The sequence below is a fragment of the Myodes glareolus genome, chromosome 5, assembly GCF_982192425.1.
Source record: "Myodes glareolus chromosome 5, mMyoGla1.1, whole genome shotgun sequence".
NCBI lineage: Eukaryota > Metazoa > Chordata > Mammalia > Rodentia > Cricetidae > Myodes > Myodes glareolus.
Window position 1 is genome coordinate 80,216,517 of NC_142030.1, and position 27,356 is coordinate 80,243,872.

The window sequence follows — 27,356 nt, forward strand, 5'->3', positions numbered from 1 at the left end:
TTGGCACTCCGGAGCCGGGGCGGAGCGATGGGAGGGGCGGGCCTAGAGAAGGGGCGGGGCCCTTTCTGGCCGCCGCCGCCTCCTGCCGGCGCTGGGCAGGGCTACTTCTTTAGGCGCCGCGGGTCCTGAGCGCCGACTTCCAGGCACAGGTGGGTCGCTGGAGGCCTCTGTGGGATGGGGAACCGGGTTCGGTGCGGTCCGAGCGGTCCTGCCGGGCATTCTCTCCCACCGGCATCCCAGCAGCAGAGGCCAGGCAAAGCCTTCGTCGCCTTCTTGCTCCCGACCCCCTGGGCAGCAGCACCGATTTCCCATCGGGACATTTCGGGCCTGGCCCGGTTGCTCCCGAGGATGGGGTCTTGGGGAACCCAGGACGATTCTGCTGCTTGCAGAGCTCCTGGCGGGCGGGCGTGCCAAGGCCCCTTTTCACTTTCTCCCCCTCCTCCTGCGCCTTTGGTACAGAGGCGTTGTCTCGGATACGAGTTGGGAAGGAGCTTTGTGGGAAGACAGAAAGCGAATTTCTCTTACAGAAATAATAAGCATTGTTTATTTTTTATCCTAAAAGATTTGCCCTAGAAGTCCAAAGGAATGAGAGGATCGTATATCGGGCTGCAGTGCCTTACGGAGAAGTGAGCGTTTTTCACTTGAGATGATTCTGATGAATTAAAGCAAAAATGGCTACTTTCAATTAATTCGCTTTCATCAGACTCCTATAGAGTGCCGTGGTGTTAAGATGCTTTTAAAGAGGATATTTTGTCAGGATTTCTGCTGTTCCAAGCATGTTCCAAGGAAGACTTTTGACTTCCAGAGGAAAAATTATGCTCAGAACATACTACCATGGGGTGACGTCTTGACACAGCCCTCAGTACTTTTTATTGAGTCGCGCTTGGGACACTTATTTTCATTACTTTTGTGTACGGTATACTTATTTGAACTTGTGGCCCTAGTTTTTGTAATGTAGTTTAACCTAGTAACTGTAAATTAGCCTTAGCTTCCATTTTTAAAAAGAAACTGCTTATTTGCTTAATTTCTCAGAGTAAAAAAAAGTAAGCTTTTTCTTTCTTCTTTCTTCCTTTCTTTCTTTCCTTTTTTTTTCTGGCTTTTCGAGACAGGGTTTTTCTGTACCTTTGGAGCCTGTCCTGGAACTAGGTCTTGTAGACCAGGCTGGTCCTGAACTCACAGAGATCCGAGATTCTCCTGCCTCGGCCTCCCGGCCTCCCGAGTGCTGGGATTAAAGGCGTGCACCACCACCACCCAGCTAAAAGTTAGCATTTTCAAATAACAGATGATTAAGAAATATTGACTTAATAGATGTGTAGATTGAAGGAAAATACAGGAGTCTTTATATCAGTAATGGTAAATATATATATATATATTATAGTATGGATGATCCGAATTTGAAGCAGAATTGTTATCACACCAAGATTTTACTAGTGTCTACCTATTTTACATTCTAAGTGAAGAAGAGAATGAACAACATACAGAACAATATAGCACTGGTTAACCTTATAGCCAAGATCAAGTGTAAAACACTCAGTGTGGTCATGTTTTTTTAAACAGCTAATGTTTCCTGAAGCTTTAATTTATAGAGATTTAATAAAACTTCAACTGGTATAAATTCTTGAGACTGTTGTATTTAAAAAGGTCCAAACAACTCAAAGGGAATTACCTTTATTCTTGTTGTTGACTTAGATTTACAACACTTGATTAATTGGAGTAGATTGCTGGATAACCAGATGTTGATTTACCTCACTGCCCAGCTGCCTTCTAAACTGCTTATCGAGGCCTAATGTTTGAGAAAGGGACACTGGCAGTTGAAGACAGAAGAAACTAAGCTACTATTTGTTGACTGGTATCTTGGAACTGTCTTGGGGCTCAGGATGAGTCACTAAGATACTCCTAGCAGTTGGCACATTCCAGAGGATTTCTGAAATGATCTGGAAACTTTGTATCACCATGTCATATAACGTTGCCAATTTTAAAATAATCTGTGTTTCAGTGCTTAATGACAAAAAGAAGTATATATAGCTTAAAATATACTGCCATTCAATTCTCTAAGTTTTTTATCCTGCTCTATATATGTACATGTATATACATAAGTAAAGAAGTACTGTAGGTGACCTAGTCACCAGGATGGCAAGATGCAATTCCAAGATGCCTGCTCTGCAGCCTGAAGGAGTTCTCTTCAGAGACCTCTGCTCAGATGTAGCCGGGACCCTCTGACTTACATTGCAGAAGACAATGTAAGTCTTTGTCTGAAGACATGCTGGTCATTGTAGTTAATAACATTGTAGCTAGGTAGTACTGTGAGTCGCTTCCCTTTCTTGGAAGCTTGCATGGTGACTTCTGGTATCATGAAAGCTAGTCCTTAGGGAGGGGGCTTTCAGGACAGATTGAGTTTGGGTCCTCTTGGTCACGTGTCTGAAATACATGGTATCTTCAACAGTAAGGACTTACCTTCCAGCTCTGGGAGGCAACTATAAGTAACAGCAATAGCCTGTCATTTGGGAGGAGTCTCTTAGACAACCCTGACCAACAACTCAAAAGGGAATCTCATACCTAGTGTTGGGGGTTTTGTTAGATGGTCTCTGGGTCTTGGGGGAAGCATTGTCGGCCCAGGTAGATAGATTTCATTTAAACTGTATAAGTATACACAGACTTACATGTGTTGTATGTAATTTCAGGTAAATAGATAATAATATGATTCCTTATGACTTTTTCAGATATCCATGTTATTTTACCCTCCTTCCTCTCCTTCTGCATTGACCTCCCTCCCCACTTCTAATTACAGTCCCCACCATCACCCTTTTTCACATTTAGGTTTCACACTTAGGTCTTTGATCTGTTTGGTGATTTCATTTTTCTGCATGTGAATATTTAGTTTTCACAGTATTCTTTGCTGAAGATACTGTTTTTTCTCCAGTGTATGTTACTAACATCTTTGTCTAATATTAGAAGGCCATAGTTATGTCTCATATTTAGGTCTTTTTTCTTTTTTTAAGTTATCATTTTAAGTTGGTGCCTTTTTTAAAAAAAAGTTATCGTTTTTAATTTTATTACTGTGGTTCTGTAATATATATTGAAGTTTGAATGGTAAGCCTTTCCAAATTGTTCTTTTTGCTCAGGATTGTTTGGGCTATCTAGGGTCTTAATCAGTTCATCAGCCTTTACACACACACACACACACACAGAGAGAGAGAGAGAGAGAGAGAGCTTTTTTGTAGGAATTTACTTTCCTTTCACAATATCCAATGTCACCAAGCTTGCACACACACACACACACACACACATACAAACACACACACTCACCCACACACAAAGAAAAAAGATACTCAAAAAGATTAGAATATGGGCATTAACAAAGACTCTTTTGGGTTTTGTATGGGTAATTGTTGTAGCTTTTAAAATTTATATTATTCTGAAGACATAATTTAGATCTAAAGACTAAGTAAGTGAAGCTTAAAATGAAAAATAAGCCAGTTTGCTAATTGTTCATAAGTTGTATTTACATTTAAAGTTTGGTGACAAACACCTGTAATCGCAGTACATGAGAGGCCAAAGCAAGAGGATTGCATGCACGAGGCCAGCCTGGTCAGTGAGACCACGGGAAAACATTACAGAGAAATACTGTTTTATCTTGACATTTTTGCCCAGTTCTTACTACTGTACCTTTTCTTCTTGATTTCCTACATATAATGCATTTATAACTAGGCAATAGTAGTGTACACCTTTAATCCTAGCAATCGGGAGGCAGAAGAAGGCAGATCTCTGAGTTCAAGGCAGGTCTGGTGTGTGAGTTCCAGGCCAGCCAGGGCTACATAGAGAAACCCTGTCTGGAAAAACAAAAAAGTATATATACGCACATATACACATACATACATACACACACAGAGAGAGAGAGAGAGAGGCAGGATTTATCATAAAGAATTATAGTAAATTTTTCATCATAAATGTTGAGGCCTTTTCAAAAGAAGTGAATTACAGAAAAGAAAGTCCATTTTGCATTTTTCCATTAAGCAAATAATTCACAAAATTAATTCTGATGCTATTTAGATTTTTTTTAATATGTATTGCTCCTTACTTAGCTTCAGTGTCCTAGATGTGGAAGAAATATTTTAACGTTAAATCCAGTTTTTGCTCTCCTAGGAGCCAGTAGTATATAGATAGATATGCTTGGGATGAATAATAGAATGAAAAGGATGAGAAAGATGTGTTTTGAAATTTGAGCTCAGATCTTTAAATCACCATTTCAACCTTGGGAGAGGAAAACAGAAATAGTAAAATAACATAATGTTAAACATCATGTCAGTGTTATTCCGCTAACACATGTGAATAGGCTGGGGTAGACAGCTTGGAGCATCATTACTATATTTCTGTGAAAGACAAGAGTCTAATAATGATAAAAGCATCATAAAGATCAAATGATAAGGGTTTCTCTTTGAAGTTGCAAGTCGCTGGAAATGTTCTGCCTTTCAAGATTTTGGCAGACTAGGGGATAAGATAGTAGTAGAGGCATTAAGGAGGCTGGAGAGATGGCTCAGTGCTTAAGAGCCCTGCCTGCTCTTCCAAAGGTCTTGAGTTCAATTCCCAGCAACCACATGGTGGCTCACAATCGACTATAATGAGATCTGAGACCTAGCCAGTCGTCCTCATCAACTTAGACCTTGAAACCCAATATGGACATATTCAACAAAACTGCCATATACGGCTACCCATGCAAGGTTCAGCGCCAGGGCATAAATTTCATTTCATTTAGAGACTTTAAGCACCAGGAATTTCAGCCTGTCCTCTATAACTCTAAAGCCTTTTCTAATTCCTGATGTGGTCACTTTCTCTGCAACTACATGAGCCCTACCCTACACTTGCCCTAACATAAGCAGCTTTGAGCTTTAATTTGAAATCTTGACTCTGATATTTCCAATGTAAATTATAATCACTGTCCCCTCTGTCCCATTTAGAATGTAAGACTCTTCCGTCCCCTCGTGCATGTATCTCCACTCCATTGTCTGCTGTATGATACCCCAGGTCCCCAGGCTACCTAGCTTCCCCACCTGCCATGGGAAACGCTGCATGTTCCGCCAGATGGGACTTTCTTCATTTCTCATCTCGCTTAGCTCTCTTAGCACATCGTTCGCCCTCAGAGAAGGCAGTGTCTCTGTTTTGTCACCCCTGGACCAATTTCCAACTCAGTAACCTTTTCTGTCCTGTTCTTTTAGGAGTCTCGCTTGCTGTTATCCTCTGTCTGTCATCACCCATTCTCCAGGTTGACTCAACACCACCCTCAGTAGCACACTCCTGAAGACAGCAAGAAAGTTTTCTTCTAGGTTTTTGTCCTTCCTTCCTTTATAGCTCAGAACTGTGCTTCTGTAGAGAGCAGATCTGAGCCAGGCAGTTGTGGCACACGTCTTTAATCCCAGCACTCAGGAGACAGAGGAAGGCAGATCTCTGAGTTTGAGGCCAGCCTGGTCTACAAAGTGAGTTCCAGGACAGGCTCCAAACAAAGCTACACAGAGAAACCCTGTCTCGGGGGCGGGGGAGAAAGGAAGAAAGGAAACGAGAAAGAGTAGATCTGTGGAGTCACTTCCTGCTGCATCGTCTCCTGTTCTCACTGGCTCAGCCTCCTTCTGCCACTCTGCTGCACTTGGATTGGCTAGTCATTTCCCTTTTCCAAGCCACTGCAATAGCCATTCCCATCATTATCTTATTTAGATGACGCTCTCCAAGCATTGGACATTGCCAGACACTATTTCCCTGGTATCCTCCTCCCTGTAGTCTCTTGTGAGGGCAGATGTTAGAATGGAGACCAGAAATGCACAGTTCTTTAGGGAGCTGATGTCTACAGTTGCTCCCTTTTTGTCCTTATCTGGACCTTAGCTCTCACACTGACCTACTTCGTTAATAAGTGGTATAATTCATGTATAATAATGTATTATATATTGTATGATTAATTAGACATAATATATTGTATCTTAAAATTAGTTCTTTGTGATCGGTATACTACTTGCTGCTGTTGTTGAAAAATTGGGATTTCTCTAGGTTATAAAAATATGAATAGATAATAAAAGTTTTAATCATAAGCCAGGTCTTACTCTAAGTCACTGTTAGATGGTCACAAGTGATTTTGAGTGGTTTTTTTTTCTATTTCTGCCTTTTCCAATTTTTCATGACATTTTTAGTGATGTTTTACTGAGAAAAACTTACTGAGTTCAAAAGATGTTTTGAAATTTTAAAAAGCTCAAAACATTTCAATAAGCAGAGATTTACTATTGTTTGCCTTTATAAAATGTATTGAATCCATTTAACTGTCATTGCACTTTGTCTTTTTGATAGATTTCCCAAAGAACAAGGAAGATGGAAGCATCTGCAAACCAGTTGCAGCCACTGAGTGAGAGTCAAGTGGCCAACTCGGAGGGCGGATACGTATGGCAGGTCACAGACATGAACCGGCTGCACCGTTTCTTGTGTTTTGGTTCTGAAGGTGGTACCTACTATATCAAAGAACAGAAGCTGGGTCTCGAAAATGCCGAAGCCTTAGTAAGATTGATTGAAGATGGCAGAGGAGGTGAAGTGATCCAGGAAATCAAGTCGTTTAGTCAGGAAGGCAGGACTGCCAAACAAGAGCCCTTGCTGTTTGCACTTGCCATTTGTTCCCAGTGTTCGGACACAAAGACCAAACAGGCAGCCTTTAAAGCTGTGCCTGAAGTTTGTCGCATTCCAACCCATCTCTTCACTTTTATCCAGTTTAAGAAAGATCTGAAGGAAAGCATGAAGTGTGGAATGTGGGGGCGTGCTCTCCGGAAGGCCGTTGCAGACTGGTACAATGAAAAAGGTGGCATGGCCATTGCTCTGGCAGTTACAAAATATAAGCAAAGGAATGGCTGGTCTCACAAAGATCTCTTAAGACTGTCACATCTTAAGCCTTCCAGCGAAGGTAAGCATAAGATTCCCTAATGGGTAGCAGACATAGGTGGTTGATAAGTAGCAAAATTTCATTCATTTTCTAGAATTAGCTTTCATTCGGAAAACATAGTGTTTAATTAATCCAGACATATTTAAAATCAGTTTGAAACAAAAGACCTGACAAATCAAAGTTTGAACATGCTGATTTTATACTTTTAAGTTTTTAATATTTAGGTTTAAGGAATTTTTATTTTTATTGGAAAAACAACATAGAAGATACTTCTAGGTAAAGCATTTAAGACCGTAAGTTACAATACTGTAGGAATTCCTGCATGTTAATACTAACTTTTGATCAAATTATCTAAATTAGAGTTCAAAAATAGCATATAGGCTGTCTTAGTTTTGCTTAGAGATATGTTTTATTTAGCCTGTAAAAATATTTTAAGAAAATATAAGTTTTGTCAGTATAGTAAAGTGAGAAGACTTGATATAAAAATCTGTATTCTGACCTGCCTCCAGATGAGCTGACCATGGAGCTAGGGTTGAGCCTGAGGCCTTGCACATGGTGGGCAAGTAGTCCATGAAGCACTGGACTGTATTCTCAACCCTCTTATTGTTCTTTATTGCTCATTTATTCGTCCTGACCTTCCGAGATTAGACGTAAGCTATACACATAGAAGGTGTATAGCTCTATCACTGAGCTATATCTCCCACACTCCAAACTTTTCATTTTGAAGCAAGGTCTCACTAAATTGCCCAGGCTAGCCTTGAACTTAAGATCCTCCTGCCTCAACCTCTGAAAAGCTAGAATTAGAGGCCTGTGCAAGAGGGCTGGCTCAAGGCTTCTGGAAAGTTTTTTGTTGTTGTTTGGTTGGTTGGTTGGTTGTTTTTTTGTTTTTTTGGTTTGTTTGGGGGATTTTTTGGTTTTTTTTTGGTTTTTTGGGGGTTTTTTGGTTTTTTGTTTGTTTGTTTGTTTGTTTTGGAATCTCTAAACCAGTGCCTGTCAGTTGATACTTTCTGGCCATGTTTTTTACCATGGCTCTCTGGCCATGGTTTTTAGGTCACTGTGATCTGTTTCTGTGTTTTACCTGAATTTATTAATCTCTACCCTTTACAGATTTGGAGAGTAAGAGGTAGAAAGATAACAATTTATCAGAAATGTGTATTAAGGAATGAAAAAAAGATACTTCCTACTGGAGTAGTTTAAGCCAAGAATGAGCCCAAATTTGAATTCTCCACTTCTCTCTGTCTTCCTACAGTCTATAGATTGTGGTCTGTGGCCTATCTGTTGTCTGTCTGTAGTTTGTCTCTAATCTGTTACTGATGCCTGTCCTTACAAAGGGATTTGCTCTGTATATGTAGAACAACACAGAAAACTGGTCTGGAAAAGGCATGAGGAATACTTTGCTGTAAAAATCTTTAACACAGTTTACAAGGGAAGAAGTTCTTTTACTGAACCACACTCATCAAAATAGCTCTTAAAACCAGCACAGATGTTAGTTGTCAACCTATATCCATATGTTGCTTCCAACATTTCTGAGATACTTGTTATTTTAAGTTGCTTTTAACCTATATAATTATCACCACACACACACAAATACATTAGTCTGGGTCAGAGGCATGGAAGAGTACATACTTTAAAGTTTGCTTACGATATAAAAGCTGACTGATTACATGGGAAATCCAAGGCATAGTAAGGCTGGTTACATTGTTTTCTGAAGGCAGTTTGAACTTAAACCCGTACACAGTAGACTAGAAGGTTAAGTACATAGTTTTAAATGATCTCAAGGTGTATTAAACCAGTTTCATGGTCTGACCGAAGTTCAGTCTTTTCAAATGCAAAAGGTGTTTTCAGCAAAAGATATTACGAGAAGCAAACTGTAGGCATAGATATTTCTCACTCCAAACCTCTTTTTACTGTTAAAAAAAATGTAAAAGAAATGTACAAGTTCTTCTTTAAAATATTGGGCTTGAAGCATAGATAAATCAGTATGATAATCATTGGAATAGATCTATACTCTGAATGAGGTCATGGACATGAAATAGAGACTGTCTACAAAGTTTATAATTTCAGTATCTCAGAAGTGCTTCTGTAGTACAGTTTGTTTAAGCTATAGACAGATTCCGCCGCCACCACATGTGTAGACAGTAAAGGTATATTTTTTAAAAGCTCACTTCATTTGCATTAATGTGTTTGTTATGTGGCAGAACATAACATTCCACTTTGAGGGAGTCAGCTCCTGTCTTCTAGTTAAACTGATCACGTTCATTCTGTTTTCACTAATCCTCCTTCCGTTTCCAATTCTTTATCTTGTTAAAGGACTTGCTGTTGTGACCAAATATATCACAAAGGGTTGGAAAGAAGTTCACGAACTGTATAAAGAAAAGGCACTTTCTGTGGAGACTGAAAAATTGTTAAAGTATCTGGAGGCTGTGGAGAAAGTGAAGCGTACGAAAGATGAGCTGGAAGTCATTCATCTAATCGAAGAACACCAGTTAGTTAGGGAACATCTGCTCACAAACCACTTGAAGTCTAAAGAGGTGAGTTAGTCCTTTGAAAAGAAAAACCTCAGGTTCCAGACCCGGGGTTCAATTCCCAACCCTCCAAAACAAGAGAAGGGAATAGGGAGATGACTCAGTGTTTAGAGCACTTGATGAACACACAGGAAGACCAACCAGTGTTCATATGCCAGTAGAAACACAGATGGAATCCCAGAGCAACCAGACCGCACATCAAGGAGATCCGGGTTTGACTGAGAGACCCTGCCTCAAAAGGAAAAGTTAGAAGCTAGTAAGGAAGATTCCCAGCATCAACATCAGGCCTTTTCACTCACACACACACATTCATTCATTCATTCATATTTTCTCTCTCTCTGTCTCTCTTTCTGTCTCTCTCTGTGTCTCTGTTTCTCTCTCTCTCTTTCTCTCTCAATTCCCAGCATCAATATCAGGCCTTTTCTCTCTCGCTCTCTCTCTCTCTCTCTCTCTCTCTCTCTCACACACACACACACACACACACACACTCCTCTCTCTCTCCTCTCTCTCTCTCTCTCTCTCTCTCTCTCACACACACACACACACACACACACACACTCATACAGAGAGAGAACCCAAACATATCTTTAAAGTGATAACTATTAAAAATATTCAATGTAGCTGAGCCACATTTTAATCCCAGCACTTGGAGGCAGAGGTAGGTAGATCTCTGAGTTTGAGGCCCACTGGTCTATGAAACAAATTCCAGGACAGCTAGAGCTGATAGACAGAAAAACCCTGTCTCAAAAAAACAAAAAAAAAAAAAAGAGAGAGAAAAAAAAATGAATGTTAGGATGATACCGACATTATTATACTACCAAAAAAAAAAAAAAGACTACCTTGAAAATTTAAAAAGCCCTGTGTTTTCTCCACAAAACCTTCAAGTTCTTACTTGATAAGCCTTTGACCACTTTATTTGCATTCTTTAAACCCCAAGTAAGAACTTGACAGAATATATTGTTAATGTGGTTGATTTAGCTATGTTATACTGACTCATTTCCCATCAATTTTTACATTTCTAGCAATGCTATTCACCCTCTGTTGTTCCTTCTTTCCCCCTGTAGGTATGGAAGGCTTTGTTACAAGAAATGCCCCTTACTGCACTCCTGAGGAATCTGGGAAAGATGACCGCTAATTCAGTGCTTGAACCAGGAAATTCTGAAGTATCTTTAGTGTGTGAGAAACTGTGCAATGAAAAACTGCTCAAAAAGGTATGTGTGACCCATGACTTGGTTAGCTAAAGAACTTGGCTCTCAAGTGAACTGAGACTTCTCTCATGACAAGTTGCATTTAATTCTTAAATCTAAGTTTAATATTTGTTCTTTTTTTTAGTGTCTTTATGACCTATAGTAATATAAAACTCTGAAGACTCATAATTGTTATTTTAACTTGAAGTTGGCAACTACCTTCTGTCTGTCTTGTTTCTAGGCTTGTATGCATCCATTTCATGTTTTAATTGCATTAGAAACCTACAGAATAGGCCATGGGCTTAGAGGAAAACTGAAGTGGACTCCAGATAAAGAAATTTTGCAAGCATTGGATGCTGCTTTTTATAAAACATTTAAGGTAATAGTTTATTTCATTTAAAAAATACTCGTGGATTAATATATTTTGTAAAAACACATTTTAATAATAATATTAATAGTTCATCTAGTTTAAAATATATATTTATGGGTTTCTCTTAATTGTTATGAAGGTGACTGCAAAACTGATGTTGTAAGTTTATGAGTAATTCTTGTTACTCTGAATAACAGCTATTTATCCCAAGATCATTTTAATACATTTTAAGGTCATATTGATAATTTACTGAATTTGAGAATTTGTATTTCTGTGGGTTCCTTCAACTTAGTATTCTTTTTAAATTCCATTGCTAATCAGGAGCTTAGTCTCATCAGTCTTGATAATCAGGTTTTCAAAATGGAAATGAGAACCATAAGTTAAAAATTTTTTATTTCAAAATTTTCTGGATTGTGGAGGCCCAAAAATGTGAGCCTGTTTCCACTTTGTCAGAGAGTTTGGACTTTCCTCAGAATGGTTGATAAGTGTCACTACACATTCTGACCCAGGACGTGATTACTTGGTTCTTTTGATATTAAGATGGCTCATACAAGTAGACCTATTCCATCCTGACAGATAGTCAGGATGTGCAAGCGTACTTTTGCTCTTTCTTTTCTAATATGAGGTTACCTGGGGAATGGCCTGCTCTACGGAGCAAGTTCCAAGACAGTCAAAACTGCATAGAAAGACCCAGTCGAGAGAAAGAAAGACAAACAGACAGACAGACAGACAGACAGACAGAGACCCGGAAGACCAAAAAGAGGTATTTGACCTTGTATTTGTATCAAGTGTCCATCCCAGCGTTATTCAAGGAACCAAAAGGTGCCCAAGTGTTTTCACTCTCTGAAGCACACTACACACTGTAGAGCCAGAAAAGGCCTGGAAGGTGCAGGGCTGCTCAAGGTGAATGCGTAAGCTTAAGGTTGCTGCTTAATCGGATGAAGTTTCTATTGTGATAGTAAGAGCATCTATAAATAGAGGCAGTGCTTGTAAGCTGTAAATATATACTTAATGCCACAGAATTATGCCCTTAAAAAATGGCTAAACAATAAATGTTATTTATCTTTTTCCACAGTAAAAAAATAAAATAAATCTTAGATGTTTCCATGTTACTTCATTGAGAAAAGTCTTTCAAATTAGGACCATAGCTTCTTTAAGTAAAATTAAATGGATTACATTGTTTTCTTCGTTTTACCAGTTAATAAGAGGTAGAGTTTTAAAAATAATAGGCACTTAACTTACATATCAAAAAACCAGGCCTTTCCTCTGGGAGCCTTTTGAATGGAAGGTGAAGAAATACGATTTTTTTTCTCCAGCTTAATTTGCCTTTGTTGTGACTACCTTGTTTGCCTTATAGATGGTTGAGCCGACTGGGAAGCGTTTCCTGCTGGCTGTTGATGTCAGTGCTTCTATGAACCAGAGAGTTTTGGGTAGTATACTCACTGCTAGTACTGTTGCTGCAGCGATGTGCATGGTAAGACCCCCAAAACGGTTAGCATGCCCACCCCCAAAATGTTTTTAAAGTAAAACCGTAAAGGTAAACATCATCAAGAATTAGTTTTTCAAAACTGGAGAGATGGCTTAACAGTTAAGAGCACTGCCTACACTTCCAAAGGATCCAAGTTCAATTCCCAGCATCCACGTAGCAGCTCACAATTATCTGTAACTACAGTACCAAGGAATCAGACACCCTCACAACAGATAACACATTCAGACAAAACACCAATCACATAAAATAAAACAAAAACAGAACAAAAAAAAGGAGTTGTTTTTCACTTATTTTGTCATTCCATTTATGTAATGTTTACCATTTTATATCTAAAGACAAAGTTTCAGTTATGCTGAAAATGCATGTGTGAGGAACAATCAGAATTGAGCTGCCAAATTTTATAGCAAATTTAAATGTTACTAGTATTTGCAAAAGTATATGATAATTAGAAAAAATATGTTTAGCGGGGAAGAGGTGCTGCATGCCTTTAATCCCAGAGATTTTGGCAGAGGCAGGCGGATCTCTGTGAGTTTGAAGCCAGCCTGGTCTAGGGAGTGAGTTCCCAGACCGCCAAGGCTACACAAAGAAAGGGTGGGGGCAGTAAGGAAGGAAGAGAGGGAGGGAAGGAAGAAAACATGTTAAAAGCGCAAACTAGTGGCAGGTACTAGACGGTTCAGTTCTCGATCATGCTTCCATCACCACGTGGCAAGGAAGCCACCTTCCCTTCTGTGCCTTTATTCCTAATTTAGTAAAATGAGAAGCTTATGTTTGTTTATTTGCCTCAGAGGGTACTGTAAATATCAGTTTCTCAAAGAGTTTTTGAGTCATACTTTTTGTTTTCATGTATGGATTGCATTGGCCCCTGGGGAGAGGGATCCTCAGTATAACTCACAGGAGTCATTCTGACCTTCCACCACATGGATTCCGGTGACTGAATTCCGATTGTCGGCAGCTAGCACCTCTGCCCACTGAGCCATCTCACCAGACATCAGCGGTGCTGCGACTCTGTATTCTGAAACACAAATATTCAAGTTCAGGAATAATAAGCCCCATAGTGTTTCTTTCAGAGATAAAGTTTTATAAGCCTTTAAGAGACTGTAACTATGTCAGTATGCTGAAAAGTGTTACCATTGCATTTTACAGCTGGTCACACGAACAGAAAAAGAGTCTTCAGTAGTTGCTTTTGCCTGTGATATGGTACCGTTTCCTATGACTACAGACATGACCTTGCAGCAGGTTTTAACAGCTATGACTAAAGTAAGATACTGTTTTATTTATATGACCTGTGTTTTTTTTTACTTGGGGTTTGTGCATAATATCTGTAGGAAGGAATTGTTCTAACTTCCCATAGCAAGCACAACCAAAAATACCTATGTGCAGGCGTGACAAAGCCTTGATACTGGTTTTACATAAAATGGTGCTCTAAAAATTAGAGCCTCTATGTATTCATTTGAGACATGTGATAGATAGACATTGAGGTAATTTTATTTTACTGTCTTTCTTTCCCTGAGATAGGTCCCAGCAGGTAGCACCGATTGCTCTCTTCCAGTGATCTGGGCCCAGAAGACAAACACAGCTGCGGATGTCTTCATTGTGTTCACTGATAATGAGACCTGTGCAGGACAGGTGCCTCCTGCTGTTGCCCTGAGGGAGTACCGAAAGGTAAAGCACAAACCTGTGCCACACCAAACCATACTTTCTTCCTTTTGAGTATGTTCTCTTCATTTGTGTAGGAAAGCCAGTGTCGGATGGGCTCAGCAGTACTTGAAGTAAAAAGGTAGGGACTACACATACATCACCCAGTTGCAGTGCTTAATATTAATAAGAATGCCCTTTGCCAGCAGCTTTTGATAATGACCAAATAAGTATCTGACCGCAGCTAATATTGGTAATGATACGTTGCATTCCTTGAAAATTAAATTATCATTTGTGAGTTTAAAAGAACTACATAAAGTTACAGTACGTTTTTCAGTCTGTCTTCTAAATTTCATGGATATATCTGTATTGACATTTTCCTTGACAAAAATATTGTTACTATTGTGTGGGCGTTGGTCACTAGGCTATTGAGCATGAACATGTGGCTCACATGGCTAGAAGGATAAGCAGAACTTGATGTGAAAAACACTGGTTCTCACAATATAATTTTCCCACAAGCTAAAGCATCATTCGGTGTCCATGTGTCCATGTTAGAAATGTAAATCGCCGACCCCATCAGACATCTGCTGAGTCAAACCCCATCGGTAGGCTTCAGGTTTCCCATGAGTGCTTTGCTTTTGAGTGCCATAACATAGGAAATAGTATTTGCACTTAAAAGCACTTTGGATATGTGGTTGGTTGTTTTACTCTTTGGGGAGGTCCGCCACCCAGCTCCTCCATAATCACACAGAGGCTTACTGTTTCCTATTATGAATGCCTGGCCTTAGCTTGGCTTATTTCTAGCCAGCTTTTCTTAAATTAACCTGTCTGTCTTTTGCCTCTGGGCTTTTACCTTACTATATATTATTTACCTTTCTTTACTTCTTACTCTGTGGCTTGCTGTGTAGCTGGGTGACTGGCCCCTGGAGTCCTTCTCTCCTCCTTTTGCTCTCTGATCTTCTCTTTCCTGATTTCTCCTCCAATTTTTTCTCTCTGCCTGCCAGCCCCTCCTGATTCTCACTCCTGCCTAGCTACCGGCCATTCAGCTCTTTATTAGATGAATCAGGTGTTTTAGGCAGACAAAGTTACACGGCTTCACAGAGTTAAACAAATGCAACATAAAAGAATGCAACACATCTTTGCATCATTAAACAAATATTCCACAGCATAAACAATTGTAACACATCTTCAATAAATATTTGACAGCATAAATATTAGTCCTAAGTCTCTTCTGCTAACTGGATTCTGCACAAATTAGTGAGCTGATAAAATGTCATAGTAGATAATGGTCCGTATATCTTAAAGTTGGTACAACAGTTTTACCTTGTCTCCAAAACAAATTTATCATCAGAACTGGGCATGGTGACTTAGCTGTAATCCTAGTACTCAAGAGATGAAGGCAAGGGACTAGAGACACCTCTCTACTCAGTAACTAAGAGCACACACTGCACTTGCAGAGAATCTTATTCATTTCTCAACACCTATGTTGGGAGGTTCATAACTGCCAATAACTCCAGGTCCAAGAGATCTGATGCGTCTAGCCTCTACAACCACCTGCGTCACACATAGACACATTAAAAATAAAGACTTTAAACAAGAGTCTGAGGCAGGAAGATCTTTGATTTGAGGACAGTCAAAGCTATATAAGGAGTTCAAGACTAGCCTGTGCTACATATATAGTGAGATCTTGTCACAATACATAAATAAGTAAGGGCTGGATGTGTATCTCCATTGGTAGAGTAGTTGTCTACCATACATGAAAGCTCAATCCCTAGCACTGAATAAAACTCGGGATGGTGATACATGCCTATAGTCTTAGCATTTGGAAGATAGAGGGAGAAGGGTTATCCTCAACTATATACCAAGTTTGGGGTCAGCCTGGCCTATGTGAAATCCTCTCTCAAGGAAAGTTTATCAAAACAAAAGTTTTTAAATAACATTTTTTCATAGGTTTGTTATAGTACCTGACAAAATGAACCTTCATTGATTGTTTTTTTCCTTAATAATTAGTTATTGTAATCTTAACTACATATCAAGAGACTGGGATTATAGCTCAGTAGTAGAAAGCTGATCTATTATATTCAAGGTCCTGGTTTGATCCTTGATTTGATAGGTAGGAAGAAGAAAGAGAAACAGATGGGAGACAGAGCAGAGAGTCAGTGAGAGAATGGGGCAGAACTATAGTTCTGGAGGGTAAGATGTATTGTATATATCAAAATTGTAAGCTGGACTTGGTGGTGCACACTGCAATCTCAGAATTTATAGGGTGGACCATGGTTGTGAGTTCTAGACCAGCCTGACAAAAGAAGGTCTTAATTTTTTGTTTTTCTTGCATATAATTATAATTATATATGTATTTGCTTTCCCTGTATTTTCCGTACAGAAAATGGATATTCCTGCTAAATTGATTGTTTGTGGAATGACATCAAATGGTTTTACCATCGCAGACCCAGACGATAGAGGCATGTTGGATATGTGCGGCTTTGATACTTCGACTCTGGATGTAATTCGAAATTTCACATTGGATATAATTTAACCATAAGTACCAGAATGACCTGAGGGGTTCACTGCTGTAGTGGGCTTCATGGAAAAGTTACAGCTACTTCCCAGCTAAATGCAGTAGTGAGCAGTGTCATCAGAGTGTGCGTGATGGAAATGAACTTTGCCAAGAGCAGGAAAAGAGGGAAGGAAGGAAGGAAGGAAAATCATGTTGAGCCCAAAGGTGCATGTACTCAGTAGCTCTTGAGAAGTCTTCAGGATACTGTAGCTTTCTCCATAGAGAACTTCTTTTTAATAGACACTGTAAAATCGTCATGTTTTACTCCGGTGAATCACTCATTTGTACTTTCAGCAGCTAAGATGCAAAAGTGTAAGTAGCCTCACATGTCACTTGTTTGAGAAGTGCTTGTTTTCTTAAATGTTTTCATTGGAAACGGACAGTTTTGATACTGTCCAAATACTCTGAAGTGCACTAGACCATGTGACTGTGACGGAAATGAACCTCACAGGGTAAACTTTATACAAAGGGGTTTAAAAAAAATACTAAGACACTTGGTACAACTAAATTATGAAGAGTTTTACAAATCCAGAGTTTTCTAAGATCATATGAACAACAGCTTTCTTATTCAATGAAAAGGGTGTTTTATTTCAAGTGTTTTGTTTGTACTTGCTAGATTTTGTTGTCATTTAGTCAAAACATGATGGCCATCCCTAAGGGACTTGTTGAGTTCGTGTAAGCGGAGGAATTTGATTGTGTCCTTGTATTTACTGCCGTAAGTGAAGACACACTTAATGATTCCCTCTCAGCATCAACAGTGTCTCTTACTTACCACTTTCCTGTTTTCTTTATGGAAACAAAGTGTTTCCATGTTTAGTCCCCCATCCATAATCCTGGTAGTATAACAGTTGAAATCTCAACTGTTAAACTCTTCCCATACCTCTAAAATACCTTTAACTACATTTTATATTTTTCTAATATTAAGTTTATCTGTAGTCTTTTCTATTTGTGTCCACTATTCATCTTGTGTCTTATTTCTTATTGGATAGAAGTATAGAAAGTATAGAAATAATAAAGCAAGCTAGATCCTTCAAGTTCAAAGGCAATTTTAGAGTAGGCAGCTATGAACCGGTCAGTCTGTGTAGGAAATCTAAAAACTTGCTTTGTGTAACTTAAACTTCTTTTTTGCCGTACTAACATACATTCTTTTCTTGAGCAGTCTCATTTTCATTGGGAGGTTTAGCATGAAAATGGCCTATTGAAAGGCTAACAATTGTTCTCTCGATTTTGGAATGGTATCTAAGGTAGTTTAATACTAAAACTTTAATTTTTTCTGAATTCTTTAAATATTGAAGATTTACTGAGGGCTTATAAAGCCCTCTCACTTTATATGAAAAGTCAAAACTAGAAAGTGTAGGTTACATAACCTTATATATTTAGAAGGTAAAGTTTTTTATTTTGGGAGGAAAGTGTCTTTGCTATTGTGAAAATTTGTGTATACATGTTCTTCTTTTTCCTAAGAAAATTAGGCTCTGAGAATAGGAAAATGTTCCCTTCTGATAGATTTCCTATATAAGCGAGGTTGACTATGTAGCTGTTCTTTCTTTCTCTGCCGGCCTCCCACCCCGTAGGTATTCTTTCCAGCCAGTAACAGTTCTCCTGTGGTTCTCTCTGTGTGGTTAGCAAAGATAGTATTATTCCACTCTAAACGCCATGGCTTCTGATGCTGTTCTGGCTTTAACCCTGATCACATGGGGAATTTCACATCTTTACTTTTGGTACATTAAAGTTTCATATTCAAACTGAATTTAAGAAAAACTCTAAGAATTACATGAGAGCTATTGACTTCTTAAACCCAGGATCTAGTTTTAATATCATCTAACTTATTAAATGTTACATGGATTATTATATAAATGCTTCTTTTGCTTCTGTGCTATTTGGATAGTGCTTTTAGGCAAGCAGAGTATGTCTAGGAGCAAATATTTAATCCATCAGGGAAATCAGATTAGAGGAGACCCTTCTATAGTATTTAGGTAGGCCTAATTAAATAGGTTAAGATTGAAGACAGGAGCCAGGTGTGGTGACACAAGCCTTATTCTTAGTACCGGGAGGCATGGGCAGGTATAAGTAGTGAGACCTTCTCAAAAAAAAAAAAAATTAAGAAAGAAAAACAGAGAACAAAAGAAGACCCCACTGAAAGCTGTTTTATCTTCAAATCACAAAAATTAAGACTGGAAAGAAATCTTAGATAACTTTTTTTCCTGCTGTCCTAGAGCTATGTGGACCAGGCTAGTCTTAAACTCACAGAGGTTCTCCGGCCTCTACCTCCCAAGTGTTGGGGTAATAGACATATGCCACCATCCCGAGCATAAGGCTGGATGATTTTGGAGACGGGTGGCCTAAGAAGGCTTTGCCACTCTGGGTACCATTTAGCCTTTTCTTTCTCCTACATGGGAGCTCATTGCTTTAATAAGAGATATGGTAGAATTATGCAAAAATTTATTCAGACATTAGGAATTGATGATATGCATAATTGCTTTAGGAAATTGTGAACATATATGTTTTTTTAATTTGGAATAACTCTCAAACACAGTTATGTCTTAACAGCCTATGTTGCTATGTAATATAGTCCCATAGAAAGGATTTACCTCATTAAGCATAGGATATACTCAAGTGGTAAACAAGTTTTATTTTTCAAATTACCACTAGGGTTACTCTTAAATAAATAGTATGGAAAATACTGCTTTAAAAAACAATCTTAAGAAAAATAAACTTTATTTCCTAAATACTATGTAAATATTTCCAAGATTTAGTTGTTATTAGTAAAACAAAACACTAATCTTTTCATCTCACCGTTTTCTATTAGTAGAATTGCACTTAATGAAAACTAATAGTGAGTGGTTTAAGAGTGTGAGGCGTATGCTAGCGAGTAGAATTTACTTCACCCTTTGCAGCCTCTTGTTTCTTTTCAAGTGTTGTGTCCTTAGAGACAGCAGTTTAACATACGTGTGAAAATTTGGCTCTTCTACAAATTAACGTATCTTATTCTTAGATTGTAGAAGAACCAGCAGCTTAATATGTACCTAAAATTGAAGCCAGAAAGGTGGTCTTTCAATACCAGTTCAACATAATTTTTAATTATAAATACTAAGATGTCACTATTCTCTGATTAAAGTGAAAGAAGAAATATACTTCAAAAAAAATGGAAGCAAAGCTCAAAATTAAAATGCCACCGTGCTGTTAATGACAGGCACTTGCTTATAGTAACCTATTTGAATAACGAGTCTGCAACTGACAAAACACTGTTTGACAGCTTGTTCTCACTTTTCTAGATTTTGAAAAAAAATCAAAGCAGTATAAATTTGAGAATATAACTATTAAGAACCATCTTTAGAAGCACAGTAAAGAGACATCTAAGCAGGAAATGAAGGCTAAATTGTTGTAAGTTCTTGGAGTTTTGTTTTGTTGTTGTTGTTGTTGTTGTTGTTGTTGTTGTTGGGTTTGTGTGTGTGTGTGACTTAAATATATTGTCACAGGGCCGGCAAGATGTCTTCATGGGTAAAAACACTTGCCACCAAGCCTAACAAATTGTGCTCAGTTCCTGGACCCTACATGATAGGAGGAGAAAAACAGTTCCTGCGAGCTATCCTCAGATCACATGCATGCAATGGCATTTGTAATGTGCATGTGTGTGGAAAAGTGGGAAACAAAGATACTGCAGCAGATCTGGTGACTGTGTGATGTGCTTCTGTTAACAGTAACTCAGAATGGAAAATCTAGTCTTGAATTAGGTTGGTTTTGTTAAGATACAAATTGTCTTCTAGGAGAAATGTCATACAGCCATAAGGAAAGATCAGAAAAGACGATGGGTTCTGCAGTGAAATGAGGCAGTATTAACTTTGAATTGACTTTGTTTTCCTGATTCTTGCTAATCTCTTATTTTATGGAAGATTATTTCAGGTTCATTTTTCTCCTTTGCAAGTCTTCTCACATTTTTGTCTTTTTTTCCAGTTTGATCCAATTGGGTAATAAACTGCATGACCAGAAAGTCATCCACATTCAGGCTTAGGGTGAATCTATTGCAGGTTGTTTTTCATTTTATGAATTTAAGAACATAATTTTCAGGATTAGAGAGATGGCTCAGTGATTAAGACCACTGATTGTTCTTCCAGAGGACCTGGGTTTAATTTTCAGCACCCACATGGCAGCTCACAACTGTCTGTGACTCCAGTTTTGGGTAATCTTAAACCATCACACAGACATACATGCAGGCAAAACACCAAGCCACATAAAAAATAAAAATAAATACAAAATAATAATAAAGTACCTTTCCAAATTACTACAGTAATACCTGGATTGATGCATTCTCTCCCCAAATCAAGAGAGAGAATACCTTTGTAGGTATTCCAGAAATTTTAATGGCCATTCAGTAAGATCAGTTACTCAGAATCTGTTTATAATTATTGATAAACATTAAAAAGAGAAGTGTTGTACTATATAAGGAATCTAATAATTGTCAGTTTCAGAAAGTGATGCTTACATCCTGTTTTTCCATCATTATAGATTTCAAAGTGTTCCACCTGAGTGTCCATGCACGTATAAAAAGCCTTATGATGATGTATATTGGCATTCAGTATCTTTCTAATTGGTAACTATTTGCATTTTTAAATAAAATCACTGTGAACTTTAAAGTCAATTCTAAAATATTTTTTCATATAAAAGACTAATAATGTTGTTAAATGTACTGCCTGAGTAAAATAACAAATGGCACACTTTTCCTAAATCCTTAAAATAAGGTATATTAGAAAATGGAAAGGAAAATCTGCAAGATCCTATTTCTGAATTGTGATTGTTTCCAGTAAGTATTTGTAAATAAAATGAAGCTATACAAAAGCTATTTCTGATCCTAGAAATAGTTTGGCCTTTCTACTTTATCTATCCCTGCCTTTAATCATCTTAACTTTGTGAACACAAGTGAATTTTAATTTTAAGATGTTTGAACTTCTGTACTTTTTATAAGTTAGCAGAATCTGGATTTGAAAAAAAAGAAACTAAATTTATTTATTTCTGCTAATTTCACTTTATGTTTGGATTATTTAAAGTGCTGAATGGGTTAACATCCTGTTTACTACATGTAAGTGGTAAATTATATAGGTGAAAACATTGCATTGCAATTTGTGTCTAAGTGACTGTTTAGGCTTTTTTGAAGCATAAACTCGAACCCCAGTATGACTGAATTAGATTTTAAATAGATAGTGAATGAATACTAATAAAATAGTTCTTGTTTCACTGTACTAAATATAGACTCTATATTTGGCACAGTTGGCCAAATAGCTTTGTAATTTATTTGAGTTATAATTTTTTTATTGCAAACTTAATAATGGAGAATTCTCCAAAGGAATAAGATGAATGAAGTTGAATTTAAAAGAACTGGAGCAGGAGGGTTACGCTCTGTTTCTAAACTATCCATTTGTTTTATTAGAATTACATTCATTTCAATAATTGGCCAATTGATGAATCTTTCAGGTATCCAGAATAGTGTCTGCAAGAAATAAATTATAGTTATATAAGAGCCTTAACATGGAAAAAATGACTCTTTCGACTGCCTTAAAATGTGACTAGCTCTCCTTTCCAGACATACTAGTTTCTTTAGAGTCTGTTAATCAAGTAATGCCTTAATAGTGTCCTAATGTTTCTGAAGAGTAGAACTTACAGAGTCTTCTAGAGCTTTTAATATAATGTGATGAATGGAAATTTAACTGTTAGGTATTAAACCTGATTGTACATTAATAATTTAGACATGCAAAGAATAATCTGGCTGTGCTGATGTGTGGTAAAACATGACTGCACCGTCAGTATATTTATGGTTACTTAAGGTTTTTTGTTTTGTGTATCCAGTCATCCAGAAGCTGGACTTCCTGACCATAATATGACCTCCAAGGACCATGTTGCATATTTAACACTGAATGAGAAGTACAGATGTTGAGTTCCAAAAAGAACTGCTTTTTAAGGGAAATTTTTGAAGCAAAAGGCAAATATTTTGGTTCAAACCTTTGAGCAAACTCATGTAGAGGAATGATTATAGAATTAAAACATTGAGACTTTTGCAATAAAACAGTCAGGCCAGTGACTTATTTCATTGAGTTCACATTTTGTGTTCACTTTGCCTTTCAAAGCAGGAATATCTTCTGAAACTGAATGAGTGCTTTAAACTGTCATGCTGGTGCTTAAAGACATTAAGCTGATGTATAACTAACTTACTTTTAAACAAAGGAGCATGGAGAGGACCAACAGGTCTTTCCTAGGACGTGTGATTAACTGATGCTGTCAAGTCTTCCAAGTTTTCAGTGTAAATAATGTGTAACAATGTGACGTTGCTATTTTCTAATGAGGAATGGATGAATGCTTCATTTCTTAAATTTATTTCATGATAAAAGTTTTCACCAACACTGGGTATCCTTCAAACCTTGACCTTCCTTCAAACCTTGCAAAATAATCTATTGCATACAAGTTGATTATTTCTTACCTGAAATGGTTGGGACCACAAGTATGTTAGGATTCTTTTTTTCAAATATTGGAATTATTTTCATATGGGATATTCTCTATGAGCCTCATATATATCATATGAAAGCAAATTTGTCTTCATGTACTTGCATATGACTGACTTGTCAGTTGGTCTGATATGGAACTTTCCATGTGGCATTATTAACTCTCTCAAGTTTCCAGTTCTGAAGCTTTTTAAAACTTTGGATTTTCAGACAAGGGATGCTTAAATAAGTCATTTCGGGTGTGGAGTGGGCACTACATGAACTGTTGTCACCGGTTTATTGTAGAAATTGATAGGTGTACCAAATAAATTTTATGCATATCAAATAACTGTCTTTTTATTCTTTTAAGAAACATTAATCTTAAGATTATAATATGCCTTATTTGTAAAACCCGGAAGCAATCTGTTATAATTCAAAAGACAAAAAAATTGACTTTCTGTAATTAATATTTTCCTTTTTTCTAGCAGTATGTGCATAAGGTATATGTAGTTGCGAATTCTTTTCTAACCACATTCCATCAAAGGATCAAGACAGTTGATTTTCATCAAAGAGCAAACATTTTTAATCATTAGTGTATGTGGGGATGGGGCAGTGCAAGTTACAGCACAGGATGTGGGTTCCAGCCGTGAGACTTGGGTCTTTCAGCTTGGTATACACACCTTACTTTCTGAAACTGGGTTTTACTTTAGGTTCATATTACCCTTTTTAGGGCCATGTGGTATGGAGAACAGAGTGTGAGAGTCAGTGTTATAGACATCAAAAGCCTGAATGGTGTATACACCTGTAATCTCACACGCTTAAGGTCAGCCTGGGCAACAGAGCAAGACCCTCAAAATAAAAAGCAACGTTTGTAGCCTGGAGTCTTCCCCATTCCACTACTGTCTTGGCTGGGCAAGTAAGGAACTTAGAAAACCCTGAGGGGTCCAGAAGAAACCCACACATATTATTAAGAGTAGCCTTTGCATATTGTCTCAATACTGAACTCCATTCCAGGTGACTTACATTTATTTATCAGTACCTTGTAAAGACCCAAGGTTCCAGTCAGTTGTCCCCTACCTGCTAAGTCATGGGGACTTGAACATTTCTTTCCCTTGTTCTAATAAAGTACCAGTTAAGAAATTCACTTCAGTTTTACCATGGTAAACTTGTGGTCCTGTCCTGGTCTTCCCCCAAGCAGGCAGCACCAAGAGTTCAAATTAAAGTTCTCTGTTGGCGTAGGTTGTCATCTTTAGGGCAGCTGCTGACTTCAGCGCTTGCTTACATCTCTGGAAATCTACCCTGCTCCAAGATTTTTATATATTCCCCTTCAGTAGCCACAACTTTAAAAATTAGCTTTTTAAAAGCCATGCATTAAAAAGAATCTGTACACGTGTTAGTATTGGAGATCTAACCAGGAACCTTGTACATGCTGGGTACTATTTTCCACTAAGCACCATACCCCCCAAAAGAAAAATAAAATTAAATATTGTATCCTTTAGGCCGAGCAGTATGTCAGTGGGTAGAGATCACCTGTTGCACAGGCCGGATAACTGGAGGTCTGGCCCCGGATCCCTACTGAGGTGGAAGGAGACAACTAGCTCCAGAGCTGTTCTGACCTCCACATGACATGCATGCTTACCACGTGGCGTCCTCCTCCCAACACACAAGTTATATCTTGTGTGTGTGTATGTGTGTGTGTGTTTCTACATTGTACCCAGCATTTCCTTACATCTCTGTTTGTACCCTCAAGCATATGCCTGCACATGATCTACGTGAGAGCAAGCCCACGTATATGCAAGTCAAGAACAAGTTTCAGGAGCCATCTCTCTCCTTTCACTGTGGGTCCCAGAGACTGAACTCAGATCATCAGGCTTGCTAAGCGAGCACTTTTACCCATGGAGTCATCTCACATTCATCATTTCAAATACTCAGAGAGGCGGAGCCTTTATCCTTACAGTCTACGCAAAGACACTTACTCTGCTACGCAAAGACACTTACTCTGCTACGAGGCAGGGCACATCACTTCTTTCACCTCTAGCATCTGTTGATGAGTGGAGTCCTAGTTTGCAAATCAGTTCCTTTTGAAGCAACGCTATACCCCAAGAAGTAATCTTTCAGTCATTGAAAATAAAATTCAAAACACTTATTAGGTAAATACTGGAAGCACTTATTTCTTTTTAAAATAAAATCATAAATGATAATAAGACATCCTGTTACCTTCTACTGATAAGGCTTATCTTAGAGCAAGTCCCATTCATGTTCTGTTTTCCACAAGCCAAGGAAGAACTTGAGGATTAGTTGTATAATTCAGTGGTAAGGTACCTGCCTTCTATTCAGGCCCTGGGCTAGAGTCAGATTACCACAAAAAGTTCTTCAAAGCCAAGTATCACATTCTCACCTGGTCAATATAGCTATGCATTGAAGTAACCTGTCTCTAACCTATCTAAATCTGATTAACAGAAGTAATAATGACAATTTTTACTTTTCTCATGCATAACAGAATTCCTCTACAACAGCAAAAATATAAAACTTCTCATGATATAATGCAAAACAAAGGAATAAAAATATGCTATTTTCTTTTCCTACCAACATCACATGAACTATCAGGGAAGAACAGTCTAACTTCTCCCTGTGTCAAGGTATCCAAAATGCTTGCAGTCCATGTAGGAAAGCAAGCCACTGTCTTCCTCAAAACTCTCCTTGATTTCATAGTCCATCTCCACCAGAAAGCTAAGCACTTGCTCTGGAAGTCCTCTGAGAAAAGCTCAGCATTTGATAATCTTGTCCACTGTGACTCTGGGAATCTACTAGGAAATGCATTGTTTCATATTCCTGACCAGAGGCTGGAAATATGACTAGCTTAGTAAAATATTGAAAATATTTTCAAGTCGTTTAAAATAATACTTATTAAAGGGTAATTCTTGCTTGCTACGTTTATCTGAAATAAATTCAGTTCGAACACCATATTCCTAGTTCGAAAACATTAAGATAGCATTAAAGTGATTTTATCTTCCAACTGTACTGCTGAGAGGGACTACCAGAGACTAAGTAATTTAGAGAGGAGATTTACTTGTTATAGCTCATAGGTTGGGAAGCTTGAGATTAAAGCATCGGCATCTAGGAGGATTTTCTTGCTGCATCATGACACTGCAGGGGGGAGAAGGGCAAGAGCAGAGGTGTGGGGAGGTAGGGGACAAACTTAAGAACCACCCTCTGTGCTAACTAAATCTACAATATAGCACCGACCCATCTGCCCTCCTGATTCATCACCTTTTAAAGGCCTCACCTCTTACCATATCAAGACATACGTGTTTGTAACATACGAAGTCTGTGATGGATGAGGGACATTCGAGCCATAGCAAGGACCTTTAGTCTAAACAACATCTAATACCTGGTTCCCTTAAACATTCCCAGACTGGGCGTGGTGGATCAGTATTTGATCCAAGCCTGGGAAACAGGCATGAGAACTGATCAGAGTTTGAGGGCAGCCTGGGCTACAGACTGGCCCTGTCTCCCCACCACTCACACACATTCCAATAGCTGTTACACATTCTGAAAGGTACAACATCCCAGCTGACAGCATGATGAAGGAACATTTCTGAACTGTTGGAAAAGTTCATTCGCACTATATTGAAACCTTTTGTCTTCTACCAATAGACAAGTTTTCTTTTTTTAAAATACTTATTTATTTATTATGTATACAATAATCTGTCTGTGTCTATGCCTGAAGGCCAGAAAAGGGCACCAGACCTCATTACAGATGGTTGTGAGCCACCATGTGGTTGCTGGGAATTGAACTCAGGACCTTTGGAAGAGCAGGCAATGCTCTTAACCACTGAGCCATCTCTCCAGCCCTAGACAAGTTTTCTTATCCCTGTAACTATGAAGTCATGAGCAGTTTGGTTTCCCAAGTATAAACTTCATTCTGTCCTACATATTTAAGGTCTCCGATGATCGTGAAGGGTTGTCAAGACATGGTATCCCAACCTAGTGCACGTCTACATCACATTAAATTGTAGAGAACTCGCACATCAGTCCTGAAAGCTAGTGAATGTAAATTAATCCCTGAATACCAAAGAGAGTAAGAATTTCAAGTGCTTACTTCCTCTTCATTATAAATTCATGAATAAATCCTTTTTAAACATCTTAACTTTCAATGGAACTCCATCCTTTCAGTTTTACAAACCATCTCATGCTCAAAAACTGGCCAGAAGGAAAA

At 38.2% G+C, this 27,356-nt stretch overlaps 1 protein-coding gene across 2 annotated transcripts; it reads left to right on the forward strand.

Moving 5' to 3' along the window:
- Positions 1 to 56: 56 nt before the first annotated feature.
- Ro60 (Ro60, Y RNA binding protein) lies at positions 57 to 23,486 on the forward strand. 2 transcript variants are annotated; one of them, XM_048430992.3, is made up of 9 exons: positions 57 to 149; positions 6,328 to 6,928; positions 9,218 to 9,438; positions 10,497 to 10,643; positions 10,861 to 10,998; positions 12,347 to 12,463; positions 13,622 to 13,735; positions 13,994 to 14,140; positions 16,497 to 23,486. In XM_048430992.3, the coding sequence occupies exons 2-9, from the start codon at positions 6,349 to 6,351 to the stop codon at positions 16,647 to 16,649; spliced, it is 1,617 nt and encodes a 538-aa protein (XP_048286949.2). In that variant the 5' UTR covers positions 57 to 149; positions 6,328 to 6,348; the 3' UTR covers positions 16,650 to 23,486. The 2 variants fall into 2 exon arrangements, with proteins under 2 accessions (XP_048286949.2, XP_048286950.2); XM_048430993.3 differs by lacking the exon at positions 57 to 149 and adding an exon at positions 2,103 to 2,240.
- Positions 23,487 to 27,356: the final 3,870 nt, after the last annotated feature.

Excerpts from the sequence above, each read along its gene's own strand:
- Ro60 (XM_048430992.3), top strand. The coding sequence starts at position 6,349 with ATGGAAGCATCTGCAAACCAGTTGCAGCCACTGAGTGAGAGTCAAGTG. Across the intron at positions 9,439-10,496 it reads ACCACTTGAAGTCTAAAGAG|GTATGGAAGGCTTTGTTACA; the intron begins GTGAGTTAGTCC and ends TTCCCCCTGTAG. Across the intron at positions 14,141-16,496 it reads CCCTGAGGGAGTACCGAAAG|AAAATGGATATTCCTGCTAA; the intron begins GTAAAGCACAAA and ends TTTTCCGTACAG.